Genomic DNA, 22888 nt, shown 5'->3' on the forward strand with positions numbered 1-22888 from the left:
ATGTGCAGTTCTAACTGTTGCTTCCTGACCTGCATATAGTTTTCTCAAGAGGCAGGTCAAGTGGTCTGATATTCCCATCTCTTTCAGAATTTTCCACACAGTAAAAGGCTTTGGCATAGTCAATAAAGCAGAAATAGATGTTTTTCTGGAACTCGCTTGCTTTTTCTACGATCCAGCGGACTTTGGCAATTTGATCTCTGGTTCCTCTGCCTTTTCTAAAACCAGCTTGAACATCTGGAAGTTCACGGTTCACGTACTGCTGAAGCCTGGCTTGGAGAATTTTGAGCATTACTTTACCAGTGTGTGAGATGAGTGCAATTTTGTGGTAGTTTGAGCATTCTTTGGCATTGCCTTTCTTTGGGATTGGAATGAAAACTGACCTTTTCCTGTCCTGTGGCCACTGCTGAGTTTTCCAAATTTCAGACACTTAATCAGATCTCATCCCTTGAATCTAATGTCAGTTCCATTGTATGTTACCACATAGTACTATGTAAGGGATTTGGTCTTAGTCACATAAGGCATTTTTCCTTAAACTCTGAGTTGTTAAGGCAGCAATCTTTAAGACTAGCTTTAAACCCAGAGCTGATGATTACATAACAAAACAACTCATCCTACTCAAGGGTATGATCTTCCTTAAGTTCTGTACTAATGATAATATAACAAAAATGTACCTTGCTTAAGAACATGTTTCTCCTTAACAAAACCTTACGACTAATCTTGTTATCTTGTGGGAGTGGGTCTGGTAAGACCTTTACAACCTTGAGACATTTTTTTGATTTACTGTTAATAACCAGCTCAAAAAGTATACAGCTCCCTTGCTAAGACTAGTGATGGGGCACTCTCTGTCCCCCTTCCGATGTCTACATAAGAAGCTTTCTCTGTCCTTTTTCACTGTAATAAATCTTCTGCCACACAAAAGCTCTAAGTGATCAAGCCTGGTCCCTGATCGCAAAACTAAATCTTCTTCAGAGATCATGAATTCATGAATCTGATATCATTCACTGTAAGCTACCAGTATCTCTCCTTAAGGAGCTCACTGTCTAGTACAGGATGAAGATATAAACACTTCTAGTGCAAAATGATAAAATACATTTCTACTACCTCTGATTATATATTAAATTTATTAGTAACTGGATAATGCCACTGAAACACTTTTTTATTTTCAGCAAATTCAGAAAAAGGATAAAGTTAACATTGTCACTGAGAATTCACTAAGTAGAATCTAAGTGAAACAGAAAATATTCTCCAAAAGAAGAAAAATTCATAAAATTTATGTTAATAAGAAATAAACAGAATTTATAAAAACAGAATGTTATAAAGTAAGAAATTTATTATAGCTACTTTAAAGGTAACTATGAATACTCTTTAATGTAATTAGCCTTAAAAGAGAAATACAAACCAGAAGTTACCTTTGGATGATTAGGAGTAGAAAGGCAATTAAGACTGGATCAACAATTATTCACTCAGATCACAACTATTTATTGTACTGTTAGAAAGCAGAAAATAAAATAGAGTTTCACGGTAAATGAAAGTTAAAAGATCTAGTATTATGTACTAACTGACATCCCCAAGCTTTTTAACCACAATTTTTTTTTTTCTTATTTACAACCACCATATGAGCCTCTCCTAGTACTTTGCTACAAAGGCGTTCAGTCATGTCCAACTCTTTGTGACTGTATGGACTGTAGCCCACCAGGCTCCTCTGTCCATCGGATTCTCTAGGCGAGAATACTGGAGTGATTGCCATGCCCTCCTCCAAAGGATCTTCCCAACCCAGGGACTGAACCCTTGTCTCAGGCATCTCCTACACTGGCAGGTGGGTTCTTTACCACCAGTGCCACCTGTCACTGCTGATTTCCATAATTCTTATTAATACAGTTAAGCTATGTACCAATTCAGCTACCTCATATCATTTTTTTTGGTGAGGAATGCATACAATCACTCATTCAGCAGATGCTTAGTGACTAGGCAGAGTTCTAGAATCTGAGTATAAAAACAATAAAAAAGAAAACAAGGGATGGATGGATCAATGGAGAAACAGATGTGTGGATAGGACAAAGAAAGATGAGGAACAGACATATGTCAGGGGAATGAATTTCAATTACACCAGAAAAGATGCAGTAGGTAACTAAATTTTCATTACAAGCCTACAATCCATTTTCCCAAACACAAGTAGAATGATCAGTACTTTCTGAAACTGACTCTTAACTATGGGCTGCTGGTTCCCATAGCAACTCCAGTCACCAGGGGAGAAAAGTTAACACTAGTTATTTAGCAGTAACACATTTGTCAGGGGAGAACAGAAGAAGGCTCATGAGAGTAAGTGCACAATTTATTTTATTTTGAGTAGAGTTATCACTAAACATACCTTTCAGATAAAAAGAAGTTCTTGTGAGGATTTAGATTTTGACAAGATTCTAGGCTGCCATCAGATGATGAAGAAAGCTGCTCTGATTGCAAGTTGTCTGAATCACCCAAATTGGCCTCAGTTACAGATGAGGTCTTTATGTATTTTCTTCCTAACTTCGTTCCCAGGACATTCGTCAATATAACTCTGGGTATCCTGTCATATAAAATAACAAACACTGTACTATACTGAAATTTGCAGTAAAAAAAATTCTAAGAAGTTGAAGTTTCAAACATTTTCAACTTAGTATAAGTAAGCTATTAGAATTATACCATCCTGGAAATCAACCCATAAATACTCAATATTTTGGATGAACACTCTTTTTTTGTTTCTGGAAGTACTTACATCTTATAAACTGGCATAGATTGGCCTGCCACTATATGGCTTTAAGTATACTAGTGGATGCTATTGGAACTGCTTAAAATTTTAACCAATTTTTCTCAAAAAAAAAAAAAAAAAAAAGGTTTTTCTTTTCCAGTAGTTATTAAAAATACAGAGACTACAAACCAATTCAAAAAAATCTTTATTCTCTTTCAACAGAAAGGTCTTTGGTAAATAACAACATATTCATAATTGGCAAATGATAAATGCTAAATCCAACAAGAAAGACATCATTCAGACTGCATCTGTAGTAATGACAGATTCCTTAAGAAAAACAGCACATATATTGATGGTAATAAATATGCTTTACATAATAGCATCAGGAAAAAGGGTCAACAAAATTAATGTTTAGAAAAGTAAAGCGTAATTTTTAAATTGGTGGGATTCATATAAAAACTAGTAATGCAAGCCTGGTATCTTCTTAAACAGAAGAAGATGGCCTAACCTTCCGTTTAGCCAGCTGTTATTATGAACAACTGATACTCGTTGCCATACTACAATGACGTCTTTAAGGCAAATACCTGACCCTGAACTGACAGGCCTAGATCAAATTATTGTGATTTTTAAAATTTGTATTAGCATTTTCTTTAAGTTTTCCTATCTCCTGTTTATGAGATGTCCCCCCGACTGTCACTTGCAGCACCTCACTGACATTTTGTGAGAAATAACAGATAACACCTAGAAAGGACCAAAGTACTTTTGTTTAAGTAAACAATGTGAGCTTCCCTGTACTTTGCTACATTTGCTATACTACTCAGAAGGAAGGGAAGGGAAGTCGCTCAGTCGTGTCCGACTCTTAGCGACCCCATGGACTGCAGCCTACCAGGCTCCTCCATCCATGGGATTCTCCAGGCAAGAACACTGGAGTGGGTTGCCATTTCCTTCTCCAATGCATGAAAGTGAAAAGTGAAAGGGAAGTCACTCAGTCATGTCCGACTCTTAGCAACCCCATGGACTATAGCCTACCAGGCTCCTCCGTCCGTGGGATTTTCCAGGCAAGACAGGTACCCTTCAATTTTCACTATAGAATAGAAGCACTGTGTTCTTTTCACTATGTTCCAGACAATGCAGAATTTCAGATCCTAGGAGAAGTGTAAAATAATTCAGTCTCCCCTTTATTTTAAACACCAAGAACTCAAAGCTCATAAAAGGTAAATGGTTGCCCAAGTATAAGCAACTCTAGTTCCTAGAAGAACCTGGGCTTTTGGGTTTTTTAAATTTTATTCCATTACACTGCATTTTCAATACTAACTTGCCACAACATCCAGATAACTGAGTTTATCTGTAGATACTTTGCTGCTGCTGCTGCTAAGTCGCTTCAGTCGTGTCCGACTCTGTGCGACCCCAGAGACGGCAGCCCATGAGGCTCCCCCGTCCCTGGGATTCTCCAGGCAAGAACACTGGAGTGGGTTGCCATTTCCTTCTCCAATGCATGAAAGTGAAAGTGAAGTCGCTCAGTCATGTCCGACCCTCAGCGACCCCATGGACTGCAGCCTACCAGGCTCTTCCGTCCATGGGATTTTCCAGGCAAGAGTACTGGAGTGGGGTGCCATTGCCTTCTCCGGTAGATACTTTAGGAATCCTTAAATATATCCATTTTCAACACAACCTCCACAAAAAAGTACTGGGTTGATTAAGCAGTATATGATCTTAAACAAGGCTATGGTAAATACAACTCTCTGAACTCAAGAATTTAAGTGAAGGAAGAAAGGAAATAAAGTAAGCCATTTAGCACAATCATGAATTGTGGAGAATGAAGAACAAAGATATTTGTCTTTCTCCTCTCATGATTTAAGCCTCTAAGATTCCTATTTATTACTGTCTACTTTGTATATTTGATGCCTGACAGAACCCTCCTTAAAATCCTGGATTTGAAGTAGGAATGAAGACAACAAAAGACCAGTAAGGAGTCTCAATATTTCTTCTGACCTCACACTAGGAATTGCAGGTAAATGAATAAAGAAAACTCAACTGCAGTTCTCAATCTTTAGGGAGAATGTAGGATTATTAGAAGAGAGAATTTTATTCAAGTAAGAACTATTTTTCTCAAATCAGTCAGTTCAGTCGCTCAGTCGTGTCCAACTCTTTGTGACCCCATGGAATGCAGAATGCCAGGCAACTCCTGGAGCTTACTCAAACTCATGTCCATCAAGTCAGTTATGCTATCCAACCATCTCATTCTCTGTCATCCCCTTAAATTTTACTTACTTTTAAGAGATGAGAGAATTTGATACACTAGTTGATAGCTCATTTTAAGAATTGATGATATACTCTTCATGTTCCCCTATCATTACTGAATTCTAAAATGTAGTTCATAACGAAATAATTCAAGAACTGTAGTATTTAAAATGTTGAGGATAGAAGAAGAAATATCCTCCCAAGAAAAAAATCAGCTATAATTCACTTGTTTAAATGCCTGACTATAGTATGTTTAAGTACGTTTTTAAATGTTGAGTTCCTAAAGAATTAGCTCCAAATAGGAGAGAAAAAGTCCATAGAAGGGTAGTTCTCTACAAAGTACTGAAGAGAATAATCATCAAAAATAAGCAAACAAAAAAATGTACAAATATCAGCAAGGAAAAGAATAATTATAAAGATTAGAATTCTCTTTTGAATAACAAATGATCATTCTATTCTATTACGGTTTGTTTTGCTGCTAGATTGTTGAAGAAAGAAAAACCAGAGCTATGAAAAAAGAACCTTAGAAGGTAAATGAGAATTTTTAAGCTAAACAAATAGTTTAAAACTCTTTCCAAGAAGAGAAAAATTTGAAAATTCCCCCAAAACCCATTTGAAAAGATTATACACAAATCTACAATAGAAGCCACAGCTCTAATGTACAAAAGCCCTAAAGGGCCTCTGAAGCCACCAGAAGGCTCAAGGAGCTAACTTAGTATGTCTACCATGGCAAGTAAGCCAGAAAGAAAAACACCAGTACAGCATACTAACGCATATATATGGAATTTAGAAAGATGGTAACGATAACCCTGTATGTGAGACAGCAAAAGAGACACAGATGTATAGAACAGTCTTTTGGACTCTGTGGGAGAGGGAGAGAGTGGGATGATTTGGGAGAATGGCATTGAAACATGTATAATATCATATATGAAACGAATCACCAGTCTAGGTTTGATGCATGATACAGGATGCTCGGGGCTGGTGCACTGGGATGATCCAGAGGGATGGTATGGGGAGGGAGGGGCGTTCAGGATGGGGAACACATGTGCACCCATGGTGGATTCATGTTGATGTATGGCAAAACCAATACAATACTGTAAAGTAATTAGCCTCGAATTAAAATAAATAAATTTAAATTTTAAAAAATAAATAAATAAAACACTTTGGCCATTTAAAAAAAAAAGAAAGCATTCTACTACTGTGAACAAATGCCACAAGAAAAAAATTAAAAATAAGAATATTTAAAGGTTAATGAATTCAATATCATGTAAAATATGTAATAAAGTCCAATCCCTACTTTACTTATGAAAAAAAATTAAAGGTCAGAAAAATGAAAAGCAGTATGGGCACAGAGTTAGTTAAAAGCAAGGACTCTGGAGTCAAACACAGGTTGAAGTGTTTCAACTTCAACTAGTAATTATATAACCTTAGGTTGGGTACTTATAATTTATGCCTATTATCACTGATTTCATCTCTAAGATGTGGAGAATGGTAATATCTACCTTAAAAATGATTAAGATTAAATGAAATAAAAGATATAAAGCAATTAGCACAAGTCCTGGCACATAGTCAATTTATAATAAATGGAAGCTCACTTTAATCTGCCTATTATTGAAGTCTTCCCCAAACTTATAAATTATCTTTTCAATTAGCATTTAATTGTCATAATTTATCATGCTCTGCTCTGCGATCTTAATGAAAACATCTTCTTAGAAAAGCATATAATTAAATAGTTAGCAATATCTATAGTACTCCTAGCTCTTCATAACACACACCATAGCCCAAACATCTTTCTTTATTTACAACTTAATGTAATTTGGGCACCTTGAAGAAACAGAGTTTTGTGTGACAACCTTACGGAATACAAATGTATAAAGTGATAACTAAGTTCATAATATCTAAAATGCCTTTTGGTATACAATTTATAAATTAGCACTACCTTGGAAATTGTAGGACTAGCCAGCAGTACAAAAGATTCTGAATGTTAACAAGAAATATGTACAAGTATATACTTCATCTCTTATACTATCTCAACACAGCAGGAAGGACTGAAAGTTGCCATTTCACACAGTCCGTCCAATTTTTTTCTCAATTATGCAAACAGTATCAGTAAGTAAAACAGATTTAATTTTACTTACTAATATTATGAAAGTGAAAGTTTTAAGTCACTCAGTTGTGTCCGACTCTTTGTAACCCTATGGACAGTAGCCTGCCAGGCTCCTCGGTCCATGGAATTCTCCAGGCAAGAATACTGGAGTGGGTAGTCATTCCCTTCTCCAGGTGATTGTCCTGACCCAGGGATTGAACTTAGGTCTCCTACATTGCAGGCAGATTCTTTACCGTTCGAGCCACCAGGAAAGCCATGTTGGAAGCACATTTCAAAACATAATACGCTAAACCAAAGAACCAAATTTTGTAACAGTGAAATGAAGCAGAAAGTATACTGGTCTGAGAAATAATATCATTTCTTGAACGTGTCTCTATACACATTCTGGTCCTTAACTGTTTCAATTACAAATTGTGAGTTCCACCCCACAGATAAATAGCAAGGTAAATATAAGACTGAAATAAAAAAAGGGAGAAAACTTTGAAAATCTGATAGGAGCTATTAAGATATCCTTGATGTTAAGAGCAAATTTTTAAAGAAATGGAACCCTTGTTGATAGATAACATAATTGCATCTGGCATTAAAGCTATAAATAACAAGTAAAAAAATAACAATACTAGTTTAGTTTTTATTTTGCTGCAATTTAGATGAACATTTTGCTAAAATTGTGCTGTGGCATTTAATAGGGTTTCTATAAATCTATTCTTATCCCAGATGGTATCATTCAAAATATTACTTTCTAAATCAGTTTAAGCTACATAAATTTTTTTTTAATTTTTCAATTACCTTCTTAAAATAATATACAAATTTTCTAAATTTACCCTTTTCTTTTACTAAGCAATATTGTAAGTGAATAAAGTATCACTCAACTAAACCATTGCTGGCTTAAATAAGTCTTAAGGTTACAGGAATACCAGGGTGTCCAAAAAGTCATACCATCACAATATCTGGAATATGTAATTTTTTAAAACTCCAAACATATATAAACTTAAGAAAAACACGGATAAATATAATTACACCATTTAGGGAAATCCCAAGAACCAGGAGTTAACTTTTTTTAACAGAATATTGTACACTGTCCCAGTATTTCTCTAATAATCTCTGGTGTTAATCAATGAAGACAAGATAAAGACGGTTTACCTTCTCAAAAGTTTTGCACGTATCTCCCACTAGGTTCTTTCTTGCCTACTGACCAAGGCTTATAAAGATCTGGAAATATTCTCCCAGGAAAACAGATATGACCCACATATGGAGATAAAACCTAAACTAAAATATGGTTTATTTATTTTAAAGATATGTGTGTATCCCACATACTGCTAGCTTGACATTTCTAAAACTCTTGATTCGTTCCTTCATTATTTAATAAGACTGATTGGGATCACATATTTTCTGTTTTTCTTCTTAACTTTATCCAGAAATTAAAAGGCTAAACTGTCTTCATTAAAGGGCAACATACTTAGATCACTACCTTTAGATCCCAGAATGTGCTTTTCTGTACACCTGAAACTATTACAACGTTGTAAATCAACTATATGCCAATATAAAATTTTAAAATTACTTAAAAATAAGTAGACAAAACTTTTAAAAAGTAAAAAAAAAAAAAAAGAAGAAGAAGCCATTGCTGGGAATGAATTAGTAATTTTGGTTTACTCAGTAGTTAAATTTTAAGCTAAAATTAAGAACCAAACTTAAGTTTTTCTTCCTTTCATCTTTCTGAAATAATGACATCTTAGCCAAGTAAAATGAAAATAAGACAAACAGTATCAGGTCAAAGTTAAGCAAAGTCTGAAGAAAGTCTAAGTTTCCTATTCTAGATAGCAAGTTCCACACAGAAAACATCTATCCAAACCTATACCCTAAACAGCTCTCCAATTTTCTTATTTGAAGCTTATAATACCTCTTTTCCTGTCTGAGACCAAAATTACAGAGCAGATCATTGGTTTGGGTGGAGGAAAAGACATTTCAATCAAAGAGACTGGAACTGCTTAAGTAATCTCAGCAAACGTTTATTGAGAATTCAGTACGTGCCCAGTACTGTGCAAGGAAAAAATAATAAAACGTAGTCTCTACCCTTATGAAGCTTATAGTAAGGGAGGCAGAGAAATCACATTAAATGTTATGGGTGCTATGATACGGAAAAGGCAGCTTTCCCAAAGGGATCAAAGGCAAATGTGGCAGCTGGAATTCAAGAAGGCTTCCCAAGAAGATGGAAATGAGTTCAGTGTTAAAGACCAATATCAGTCAATAAATGGGAAAAGGAAATTTTTCCTAAGATAAGAGAACAAAAAGCTCAGAGGTATAAAACAACATTTTACATTCAGTGAGCTACCAGCAGTTCCTTAATTCTAAAGCACAGTACTCAATGTGGAAGAGTAGACAGACACAAGGCTAGAGACAATCAAGGTGCAATCATTATGGATGTTGTAATGCCAAGGTAAAGAGTTTGAACTTTAACCTAAAGATTATCTGGTGCCACAGAAAGATGTTAAATAGCAGAGTGACACATAACATCTTCATACTTCAGCAACAATACGGTGAAATAATGAAGACGAAAAAAAAGACTATGCACAGGAAGCCCAATAAAATTACAATCAGAGTAATAAAGGCACAAAGTTATCAGGGTTTGAACTGGGGCAGTGGTGAGAAAGAGGAAGAAAAGATCATTTGAAGACAGATTTAGGAGGCAAAAATAACTAGACTTGATAAATGATTAGATACAAAGAGTAAGGGAAAAACAGGAGCCAGGACAATTTCTAAGTTCTAATGCAAAGAACTAAGTGTGAAAAGGAGTCATATATTCAGACAGGGAGAAGATAGGAAAAAAGGAACAAGTCTGAAAACAAAGATGATTCACTCACTTTGAAACAAGCTAAACCTAAGACACCTGGAGCTGAGGGGAAGGTCTGGACTAACTGGCAGCTCATCTGAGTAAGGGAACAGAAACACACATACACAGTAAAAAAATGGATTAGAATCTTATTGGGACTCTATTTCACATTATATTTAAGTTTCCTGAACACATAATCTAGCTGCTAACAATTTCTGGTAAGAAAAACTATTCTGGGGGATGAAACATTACACTGTTCTCATCACACTGTTCTAATTCAAAAAGATCAGACATGGGATGAGGGGATGGATGTCATCTGGAGGAGAGGTGGAGCTTCTTCTCAAAAGAACCAAAGGGATTGGAAGGGCCATCCCTTTAAGTAGCCCCCTTTATTTAGATCTATCAGCACAGTAAAGGAATAGCTCACCTGTAGTAAGGAAGAAAACCGCTGTACTTCAGGACAATGAGAGTAAATTGCTTCTTCATAAATTACTAAAGCTAAGTGTCTAAGATTTTGGGTGCTTTAGAAAATTTAATTTACATCAGGTATGATATAGTACGGGAATTCTTGTTATATAGCTTTTTATGTTTTTGCATTTTTTAAAAGAAGTGTCCTTTAAAAAAAAAAAAGTACCACACAACACTATGTTCAAATGTTGTGACAGAGTTCTACTTTAGTTTTTAAAGTAATTGTGATGAAAGTCACCAAGTTTCAGCTGGATCTTGGCTTAAAGCACTTATAAATTGTTATCCAGGGACTTCCTTGGTGTTCCAGTGGCTAAGACTGCGCTCCCAGTGCAAGGGGCCTGATTAAATTCTTGATCAGGGAACTAGATCCCACATGCCATAACTAAGACCCAGTACAGCCAAATAAATGGATAAAAAATAAATATTAAAAATATTGCTAAAAAAAATTGCCATTAAGGTTACAGACCAAATAATCAAAGCACCATCTAGCTAATGGCAGGCTATTCTAATTGAAACTAAATACTTCCCCTAAAAAAATAATTCACTTAAGGGTTAAAACTGTAAATGGAAATACATTAAAAACATTATGTTATAGGTCACAAATTCTCAGAGCTAATTTCTAATTTTTAGTCCCAAACTTCACATACAATTTTTTTAAAAAAAATATAGAACAAAACAGGTCTTGTTAGCTTTCAAAATTAAACTGCATATTTATGAATTAAAAATAATTCAAAATCATCTCCTGTTTTTTAAATGCATGTAAAATACAAGAAAGCTCACAAAGTAAAAAGTGGTAAGGACCTAGACTAAATAATATTTGAAAGTTATGTTAAAGATGCTTGGCATGCTGCAGTCCAGGGAGTCACAAAGAGTCAGATGCAACTAAGCAACTGAACACCAACAAATGTTAAAGAAGCAGAAAATTTAAAAGATCCATAGATAGACAGACATATTTTTTTTTTCTTTTCATCTTTAACATACCTTTGAGATAATATTTAGGCCCTTACCTAACAAAATCTAGGTCCTTCTCTACCTGTCTATATCTAGTTCTTCATTTTATATATGTGAATCTCTAAAAATATGTATATGTGAATCAAATTATTAAGTTAAATGTACTAAGAATATTATTTGTTTTTAAAAATAATTCTAACCCAATTGATTTAACAAAATGTAGAGTCATTAACTTTTTAAATTAAGATTGTCAGCTTTAAGATTTGAGGGAGTCACACGTGTATATGCCGATTTTCTTAAAGATCATTTCCAACAATCTTATTTTTAAGATCATTGGATTTAAAGTACTTCCAGTGCAGTAAGCTGAACAAAATCAATACTGAACAACATACCTTTCAGATAAATTAAGGCTTTGGTGAAGAGGTTCTAATTTTTGACATGTCTCTAGGCTGTCAACAGATGTCGAAGGCAATGAGTCAGATTGCACCTTGTTGGCATCACATAAATTAGCATCGTTTCTAGGTAGGGTCTTTCTGAATTTTCGTCCTAAATCCGTCCATAGGACATTCGTCAACATAACTTTGAGTTGCCTGTTACACACATAAATAATTAATACATACAGTACTAAATATTATATAATACATGTATTCATCACAAATTATAACAAATGAAAACCTTCAGGAATTCTAATTCAGTTCTTCAAGCAATTAACCAGAGTAGTAAATACCATAACTAAAAAAATCTGCCTAACCATTCTCAAATATACATGAAAAACTAAAGCACAGTTCACTTAAAGTGGGATTGTCTTCAGAATTCTGTCTGAAATACTACAACTGTGGTCACACACATGCACAGCTGTTGGGATTCCTGGTAACTAATCTGTGCTTACCCACACTATCAGTGGAACAATATTCATTTGCACATCACCTCACAAAGGCAACCACTTCCTGCATTACAAATGTGTTCTTAGTTTAGTATTTGTTGATTTGGAAAACATAATTAAACCTAAAGATAACAGTACATCATCTACAGTCTTAACTCTATATAGTCTTAAGATACATTTAGGTTTACCTTATTTCTAAAAATAGGTCAACTTAAAACACTGTATGTATACCAATTTCAAAAGTAAAACTGATAAATCCAAGCACTGTCAGCTTTTTGCCTCATTACATTTTGCCCATTACTCATTTAACATATCTTTGTACCAATAATACTTGGAGAACTGTGTTCAGTTCTTGAACCATGAAACACAGTACTGTGAACAGGCTACCAAGTTGATGTAAAACAATGTCAAATGAGGAATTGTGGGAAGAATTGAAAATGTTTAATTAGAAGAGTGTCTATTCTACTCCCTATTATCAGTTTTAGACCCTTTTTGTTTAATAAAAGTAAGAATATTAAGAAACAGAAAGCAGTGTTTGTGTATGTTTAAGATAAAACAGATGTCAAAGAAATGACTTGTTTGCACCCGCCCCTTGGGGCTGTATCTTCAGATCATCTAGTAGAAGAAGCGGGAGCTGCTTCTTCTTCCAAGGAGCCACTACAGAAAGCACTTATAGATTTTAGGATTATCATTAAACAATAAAAAGATGAGAGACATTGCTATGAATGAATAAAAATTCATTCTTCATCCAACAAATACTTACCAAATACCTTCTAGCAAAACAACTGGCAACAAACAAAACAATTACAGTTCCTGCCTTTGTGGAGGTTACATTTCAAGGAAGAATTATCCAATTAGCTATTTAATTACAACTGTAATGAACAATATGAACAAAAAGTACAGATGCTGCATTTCTGCTGAACCAGATAAGGGAAGTTTTACTAAGAATATGACTTTTACTGAAGTTGAAACTATCCAAAGGAAACAAGTGGAAAATGAAGAGTGGTTCAAAAAGGAGGATAAAATGTAAATGCTCAGACATGAGGAAAGTTTGTTCAAGAAAATTAAAGGACTTACCTGGCTCAAGAATGAAGAGGAAATTTGTATAAAGATGGGCAGTTAGGCAGAACTGTGTGGATTATATTGAGGATTTGAAACTTTAATGTCAACAACAGTACCAATCCCCTAGTTTTAATAAAAGAATGATGATATCATAGCTGTATTTTTTAAAAGATGACTTTGATCTTTTGTGAAGAATAAAGAAAACATGAAGAGAAAAAATAATGAATTTAGAGAGGTGATGGTGACTTAGGGATAATTTAATGGAATGGTGGGAGCAGAAACAGGAAAGAAGAAAAGGGACATGGATACAGCAAATGTAGGCAGCTGACACAGAGCTATGAAAGGGGGATACAGGACAAGCTGCTGCTGCTGCTAAGTCGCTTCAGTCGTGTCCGACTCTGTGCAACCCCATAGACAGCAGCCTACCAGGCTCCCCCGTCCCTGGGATTCTCCAGGCAAGAACACTGGAGTAGGCTGCCATTTCCTTCTCCAATGCATGAATGTGAAAAGTGAAAGTGAAGTCACCCAGTCCTGTCCGACTCTTTGCGACCCCATGGACTGCAGCCCACCAGGCTCATCCGTCCATGGTATTTTCCAGGCAAGAGTACTGGAGTGGGGTGCCATTGCCTTCTCTGATATAGGACAAAGACTGAGGATAAATGTAAGATTCAAGATAGGTCTTCTGAGTTAATTATTGGTTACTTAGCTTAAGATAGAAAATATTTGTGTAAGTTTAAGTGCTTACGGGAAAGAGTTCAACAAAGTAGGAGAGGTTGATGATACAGGAGACAGAATAATTAACATTATAATTAAGTTTCTTAAGAAGTGGCATAAAAAGAGCTAGTATTTATTGAACATGCACCATATACCAGAAACTATGCTAAGCCCTTTACAATGCTTTACTTCATTTAATCCTCACAACTAATCCATGAGGTCAAAGCTATGGTTTTTCCAGTAGTCATGTATGGATGTGAGAGTTGGACCATAAAGAAGTCTGAGTGCCAAAGAATTAATGCTTTTGAATTGTGGTGTTGGAGAAGACTCTTGACAGTATCTTGGATTGCAAAGAGATCAAACCAGTCAATCCTAAAGGAAATCAATCCTGAATATTCATTGGAAAGACTGATGCTGAAGCTCAGTTCTTTGGCCTGAGCTCCAGTACTTTGGCCACCTGATGTAAAGAGCCAACTCATTAGAAATGACCCTGATGCTGGGAAAGACTGAAGGCAGGAGGAGAAGGGGATGACAGAGGATGAGATGGTTGGATGGCACCACCAACTCAATGGACATGAGTTTGACCAAGCTCCAGGAGATGGTGAAGGACAGGGAAGCCTGGCGTGCAGTCCATGGGGTCACAAAGAGTCAGACACGACTGAGCAACTGAACACCAACAACTCCATGAGGTACAAAGGTAACTATTTTTCTGTAACTTGAGAAGACCAAGACAGAATGATTAATTAACTTGGCCCACAGTAAAATGGGTTGAATAGTGAGAGTGGGATCCAGAGCCATACACTCTCAACTCTGTTGACAGCACTCTTAACTGCTCCACTGTGCTGATTTATGATGGCCTTCTTCCAGAAACCAAGATCATTTTTTCAGAGTGATATGAAAGGTAAAGGAATACAGGGTTGAGGAGAGAAAAGGCTTCAAATCTTCATTGTGTAGAGGGGGAACACAAGACAACTAGCAAAACACAGTAGGATTATCTTGGGATTGAGAAATCCAGTAAGATTAATAATTATGAATTTATAATGCCACAAACATACTCTGTTTTGTCATTTTTTTCCCATTAGTGCTCAGCCACCTTGATGTCAGCACAATGCAAACAGATAATGAGGTTCACAAACAATTATTAATTATGAAGGAAAAAGGCATCTTTGTAACTAAACATCTGGCAGCTAGCACCTTAACCAAGTGATCAAAGATAAGGCTACCAACAGTGGGACAAGGAGATATTATGTATCCTCTGATATGACACAATAAGCAAACGACATCAACTATGAAGCATTCTTGCCAAAAATGTAACATGGACCTAATCATAAGGCCAAACCTAGACAAATTTTTAAAATCTAGTATATAAGACATCCTACTAGACAACTGGCCTGAGCTCTTCAAAAAAGTCAGTGTCATGGTTTAAGAGGGTGAAGAGATGGTGGGATTATTCTAAGATTAAGAGACTAACGAGACATAAAAAGCAAAAAATATAATGCATGAACCTCAATTTGATCCTAGATTAAAAAAAAAAAAAGACATCTTGGAGACATTTAGAGAATTCTGATTCTAGATTTTACATGAGATGATAATATGAAATTATTATAGGGATTTCTCTGGTGGTCCAGAGATTAAGAGTCCACCATGCAGTGCAGGGGATGCGGGTTGGATCCCTGGTCAGAGAACTAAGGTCCCACATGCCATGGAGCAAATAAGCCCACATGTCGCCCTAGTCAGGTTTCTGTGTGCCATAACTACTGAAGGCCGCACAGAGCAACTCCTGAGCCCGTGTGCGGCAACTGGAGAGCCTGTGCACTATAACCAAAGATCCCACATGATGCAGTGAAGACCAGGTGTGCCACAACTAAGACTTGACATAGCCAAATAAATAAATTAAATATTTTTATTGTAATTAAAAGCCAAAAGTGATATTAAAAAAGAAATTAGTATAAATTTTCTTCATGATGTATTGTGGTTATCATGTAAAAGAATTCCTTGTTTTTAAGAAGTACAGGCTAAAGTATTCAGAGGTAAAGTGCCTGATGTCTGTGACTTATTCTCAAATAGTTCTGGAAAAAAAAATGTGTATGTGAATGTGCATAAGTGATATGCACTTAAATATATGAATGAAAGACTGAGAAAGCATAAATGTGGGAAAATGTTAACAATATTTTGCATGTTTGTTATTCTTAACAAAATAATTCCACACCTGGAATCCTGTACCAAAAAAATACAAAACGTATGGGGAAAAATGATGCATGAAGATGTTCATCACAGTATTATTTATAACAGCAAAAAAATATAAGCAACTTTAAAATCCCAGCAATAGCAGAATGGTTAAGTATATACCATGATAAAACCGCTTAATAGAATGTTACTTATTGGTCTCTTAAAATCTTCTACTTTAAATTTTAAGGGTGGCTGGCTGTGTTTTTTCCTGCTTTCTATTTGTCTTTATTTCTATTTTTTATGCTAAGCAAACACTATTTATGTAGAGAAATATCAACCAATTTATTCTGTAAAGAACAGTAAACATGTTTACCTAGTCAAAAACTATTAATTAGTGAAAAGAAACTATTTTTTACATTCAGGATTACTCTTTTATAAGGTTTTACAACTGTATAACTTAAAATTCTAAATGATCAAATGAAAACACTTGTAAAATCCTAAGGATATATAAGTTCTACTTTTCAGTCTGATTAGAAAACTGACTATTAGTAATCTGCTAAATTATTTGAAAAAATATCCTAACGGTAATTTAAAAATTGTTAAATATGAAAATCTCCAATGTTGGAAAATGTCATTTTTCTATTCACCCAAATCAAGTACGAATCACGATTGGTACATGTTATGCATGGCTGAGTCCCTTCAATGTTCACCTGAAACTACCGCAACATTACTAACTGGCTATACTCCAACACAAAAAGTTAAAAAAAAAAAGAATTACCATTGATGATTTTACTGGTAATTCTAATTATTGGTTCTAAGTGAAAAAGACAATTTGGGTTCTCTGTGAAAATACTTATTTCACGTTCATAAATTTGCTTTATTGTAAATCTGACTAATAATATTCTAATTAAAGGTAAATTTTTAAAACTTCTATATTTAAATGCCCTAGCATTCTTTTTAAAAATCCCTTTAATATTTATTTAAGAATATAAAAATCATCTATAAAACACATTCCAGTTTGAAAAGAATAATCCAAATAAATATACCTCACACTATTAGCCAGGGTTTGTTACTCTATTTAGTTAAGTATCTAGAGACCACATAGGAATCAACTCTCATATTATTGATTCAGAACATTTTTTTAGGATCTCATTTTTATTTATGTTTTATTGGAGGATAATTGCTTTACAATGCTGTAGTGATCTCTGACATACATCAATGTGAATCAGTCATAATTATATACATTTCCCTTCCCTCCTGAGCCTCCCTCCCATCTCATTTCACCCCTCTAGGTCATCACAGAGTGCCAGGCTGGGCTCCCTGTGTTATATAGCAGTTTCCCACTAGTTACCTGTTTTATACATGATAGTTTATATATGTCAATGCTACTTTCTCAATTTGTCTAACCTTCTCCTTCCCCTGCTGTTTCAACCAAACCATTCTCTACATTTGCATCTCCATTTCTTCTCTGTAAACAGGTTCATCAGTACTATTTTTTCTAGATTCCATATATGTGTATTAATAGACAATATTTGTTTTTCTCTTTCTGACTTACTTCACTCTGTATAACAGGCTCTAGGTTCATTCACCTTGCTACAACTGACTCAAATTTGTTCCTTTTTATGGCCAAGTAATATTCCATTGTATATATGTACCACAACTTCTTTATCATTCACCTGTTGAGGGACAGCTAGGTTGTGTCCATGTCCTGGCTATTGTAAACAGTGCTACAATGAACACTGGGATGTATGTGTCTTTTAGAATTGTGGTTTTCTCAGGGTATATGCCCAGTAGTGGGATTGCTGGATCATATGGTAGGTTTATTCCTAGTTTGTTAAAGAATCTCCATACTGTTCTCCACTGTGGCTGTATCAATTTACAATTCCACCTAGCCCTATTATTTCTACGGATATTCAAATAGAAACTTAAATTCAGAATAAAGAAAAACATTCAAAACCTAAACTTATTATTTAGGGGGAGACACTTAGGTGGCAATACTATCCCAAAAAAGTAAGATTAGGAGACAGGTTAGTTTTAAAGGAGAGGAAAGGGAGTTGTAACTACAAAGGTACATGGAATTTCTGGGCTAATTTTCTATTTTATACCTGAATAGTGGTTATATAAAAACATATTAAATTATAATGAATAATTTATTAAACAGTTTACCCTTTATCCATTTTTTGGTAGATGCATTATATTTCACAGTAAAAATAAAGAGTAGAGGACAGCTAAATGAAGATCTCCACCTAATCCAACATTCTATTGATGATATATATACCATCCCTGCTAAAATACATGCATAAGGTTTTTTCTTTTTTCTTTTTTTTTTTTTTTTTGTGGCCACACCTCAAGGGATCTTAGTGGGATCTTAGTTTCCTGACCAGGGATCAAACTGGTGCCCCTTGCAGTGGAAGCAAGGAGTGTTAACCTCTGGACTACCAGGGAAGTCTCATCTAAGCTTTTCTTTTTTACTATGATTCATTTACTTGTCTACAATAGGTCCTAGCTGCAGCATGTAGAATCTTCAATCTTCACTGCAGCATGCAAACTCTTGGTTGCAGCAAATGGGATCTAATTCCCTGACTGGGACTCCAACCAGGGCCCTCTGCATTGGGAAAGCAGAATCTTAGCCAATTGGACCATCAGGGAAGTTCTCACCTAAGCTTTTTAGAATCATCCAACAGTCTATTTACAAAATGTCCCCTTCTAAGCTATGAATTATTACTCTACTATTCATTTAATTTACACGGGAAAATAGTTGCTGATTGATGTACTCAAAGTTTAAAAATTATCACTCCCAGAAAATAAAAATTATATCACATTTCTTCTGTAGTACTTATCATACATGTAAAAATTTGTAATTATGAAAAAAAAAACTCAGCAAAACCACAACAGAAAAAAAATTATTTTTCAAATTTTGTTCGATTTAAATTTTCAACAAAAGCAGTTTTTCAATGAATGCATAAATATAAGTGATATAACTTGGCTAAATTCAAAACTCAGAAAAAAAAATAATCACTCCTCAAAACATGGTGTCCTATTTTTAGATTCTAGAAACTGACAGCTGGAATGAATGCAATGTTTTAGTTTATTTTTTCATAATTTAATTTTAGTATTTCTTGTCCTTCAAAAAAAAAAGGGAGGTGCAGGAAATAAAAATATGCTACCACAAAACATGCCTCTTTGGCACAAAGATTATTTTGAACTGAAAGCAACTGAGAGTAGATGCCAAAAAGGCTCCCTGTCCACTCATTGCTTGCCTAAAAGCAGGTTTAGACTATTTATCACCAGAGACTCTTTATCAGCCCAGGAATATAATTCACATAACAAGCCTTACTAATCAAACATTATCTCCTATTAGTTTCCCCCATATACGTTCTGTTTCACAGTTCGCCATCCTTGGAATAGCAAATCTTTTTCCTCTGTCTTATCACTTCTCTAGAAATTTATTGTCCTTCGTTAATACACTATATAAGCCTAAGCTGTAACTCCTCCTTTGAGTTACTTCTTATAGAATTCCTCCCATGTATATGCACACTGCATGTGTTGAATAGATTCTGTTTGTTTTTCTTTTATTTATCTGTATTTTGTCTGTCCAATTATGGCCCCAGTCAGAAAACCACTGCGGGGTAGAGGTTTGTGTCCTTCCTCCTCCAGGACAAAATAAATGAACACATCACAGAAAAGACACATGAATAGCCAATATGTATGGCTCAGTATCATTAATCTCATCTTTCTGGTCTTTTAAAAACAGTTTGTCTTTTCAAAAAATGGGAAAGGGAGCAAAATATTTCAACAGATACTTTAGAAAATATACAAAATAACAATAGACACATGAAAAGATGCTCAATATCATTCATCAACAAAATGTAATTATTACCACAATTAGATATCACCACATGGGACTTTCCTAGTGATCCAGTGGCTAAGATTCTGCACTCAAATGCAGTGGGCATGGGTTTGATCTCTGATCAGGGAACCAGACCCCACATGCAGCAACTAGGCCTATGTGCTGCAACCACTGAACCCACACAAATAGCCCACATGCTGCAACCAAGACTCAGTAGAGCCAAAAAGAACAAATAAATAAATAAATTTTTTAACATAGCTCTTAAAAAAAAGAGATATCACCACACATATATTATAAGGGATGATGACAGAGACTGACCATACAAGTCCTGACAGGAAGATTGAGGAAGTAAAACTCTACTGCATTGCTTGTGCAAATGTAAATTGACACAATTACTTCTGGAAAACATTTGGCAGTTTCTTAACAAAGTTGAAAATGTACTTTCAATGACTCAACAACCCATCTCCTAGGTATTTACCCAAAAGACATAAAAATGTGTCCATACAGGCACTTGTACATGAGTGTGCACACAGCAGTTTTATTCATTGTAGTATTCATTTTTCACAGAACTAGAACAAAAATATTTTATATTTGTATAGAAACATAAAAGACCCCAAACAGGCAAGGCAATCTTGAGAAAGAAAAACAGAGCTAGAGGAATCAGGCTCCCTGACTTCAGACTATACCACAAAGCTACAGTAATTAGAAGAGTAGATATTGGCACAAAAACAGAAATACAGATTAATGGAATAGAACAGAAAGCCCAGAAATAAATTCACACACTTACAGTCAATTAGTCCATGATAAAGGAGGCAATAAATACACAATGGAGAAAGACAGTCTCTTCAATAAGTGGTGCTGGGAAAACTGGATGGCTATATGTAAAGTATAAAATTAGAACATTCTCTAACACCATATACAAAAAGAAACTCAAAATGGACTAAAGCTCTAAATGTACGATTGGACACTATAAAACTCTTAGAGGAAAACATAGGCAAAACACTCTTTGACATAAATCACAGCAGTATCTTTTTGGATTCACCTCCTAGAGTAATTGAAATAAAAACAAAAATAAACAAATAGGACCTAATTAAATTTAAAAGCTTTTGCATAGCAAAGGAAATCATAAACAGAATGAAAAGACAACCCACAGAACGGGAGAAAATATTTGCAAGTGATGAGACAGACAAGGGATTAATCTCCAAAATATACAAACAGCTCATGCAGCTCTATATAAAAAAAAAAAAAAAATCAAACAACCCAATCAAAAAATGAGTATAAGACCAAATTAGACATTTATCCAAACAATACATATAGATGGCCAAGGAGCATATGAAAAGATGGTCAACATCACTAATTATTACAGATAAGCAAATCAAAGCTACAATGAGGTATCATCTCACACTGGTCAAAATGGCTATCATCAAAAAATCTACAAACAATAAATGCTGGAGAGCGTGTAGAGAAAAGGAAACTCTCCTAAACTTTTGGTTGGAACATAAACTGGTACAACCACTCCAAAGGACAGTATGAAGATTCATTAAAACAAATACAAAAACAAAAACAGAACTGCCGTATGATACACCACTGCCACTCCTGAACATAAATCAAAAAAAAAATCATAATTTGAAAAGATACATGCACCCCAATGTTCACTAAAGGACTATTTAACAATAGCCAAGATATGGAGGCAACTTATATGTCCACTGACAGAGGAATAGATAAAGAAAATGTGGTACAAATATACAATAGAATATTACTCAGTCCCAAAGAAGAAAGATCCATCTGCAAAGGCATGGATTGATATAGAAAATACTGTACTTAGTGATACAATTCAGACTGAGAATAACAAGTACTATGTGAATGTAAAAAATGATACAAATGAATCTATACACAAAATAGAAAAGACTCACAGAAACAGAAAACAAATTTATGGTCACCAAACAGGAGAAGAAGGAAAAGAGGGACAAATAAGGATTATGAGATTAACAAATACAAACTACCATACATAAAACAGATAAGCAACAAGGATTTATTGTATAGCACAGGGAATTATATTCAATGTCTTCTAATAATCTACAATAAAATACAATCTGAAAACATATACAACTGAATCACTTGGCTATACACACAAAATTAATTCAATATTATAAGTCAATTATACTTCAACTTTTAAAATTACTGATCACAGATTACCATAACAAATATAATAATAGTGAAAAGGTTCTGAAATATTGCAAGAATTACCAAAATGTGACAGAGACACAAAGTAAGTAAATGTTTTTTTGAAACACAGTGCCAATAGATTTGCTCAATGCAGGGTTGCCTGCAACATTCAGTTTGTGAAAAACAGAGATCAGTTCAAGATGGCAGGGTAGAAGACACGCTCTCACCATTTCTTATGAGAGCATCAAAATCACAACTGCTGAACAACCATCAACAGGGAGACACTGGAACCCACCAAAAAAGATAACCCATATCCAAAGACAAAGGAGAAGTCCCAATGAGACAGTAGGAGGGACACAATTACTATAAAATCAATTTGTAAAAAATGCAGTATCTGCAAAGTGCCAATAAAATGAAGCACAATAAAATAGAGTATGCTTGTATCTTATGAGTAGTGTCCTTATAAAAAATGGCAGAAACAGATATACACAAAAGGAAGACAATATGAAGACATACAGGGAAAATGTGTAAATATGGAGGACTGAATGCCTGAAGAAAAGAGGAGGGAGACATGGAACAGATTATTCCCTACTGCCTTCAAAGGAAGCATAGCCTTGCTGACATCTTGACTCACATGAAATGTAAATAGATCAAGTAACCTAATCAAAGGTAGACACTGTGAAAGCAGCTTATAATAAAATAAAAAACAAGATCTTCTATGTTCT

The 22888-nt window shown here is 34.9% G+C and overlaps 1 protein-coding gene across 15 annotated transcripts in view; it reads right to left on the bottom strand.

The window, feature by feature from the left end:
• The window catches only part of SENP7 (SUMO specific peptidase 7), a 185782-nt gene that overhangs the window by 78349 nt on the left and 84545 nt on the right, over nucleotides 1-22888 (bottom strand). For 8 of the 15 annotated variants that reach the window (XM_055567971.1, XM_055567972.1, XM_055567975.1 and 5 more), the window contains 2 exons: nucleotides 11712-11909; nucleotides 2369-2563 (listed from right to left, as the gene is read on the bottom strand). The exons of 4 other annotated variants lie outside the window; for them this stretch is intronic. In XM_055567971.1, the coding sequence (XP_055423946.1) occupies nucleotides 2369-2563; nucleotides 11712-11909 (393 nt within the window). The remainder of the gene's footprint in view (nucleotides 1-2368; nucleotides 2564-11711; nucleotides 11910-22888) is intronic. 3 more of the 15 variants (XM_055567979.1, XM_055567977.1, XM_055567978.1) reach the window with 2 other exon arrangements.

Source organism: Bubalus kerabau, chromosome 2 (genome assembly GCF_029407905.1).
Source record: "Bubalus kerabau isolate K-KA32 ecotype Philippines breed swamp buffalo chromosome 2, PCC_UOA_SB_1v2, whole genome shotgun sequence".
Taxonomy (NCBI): domain Eukaryota; kingdom Metazoa; phylum Chordata; class Mammalia; order Artiodactyla; family Bovidae; genus Bubalus; species Bubalus kerabau.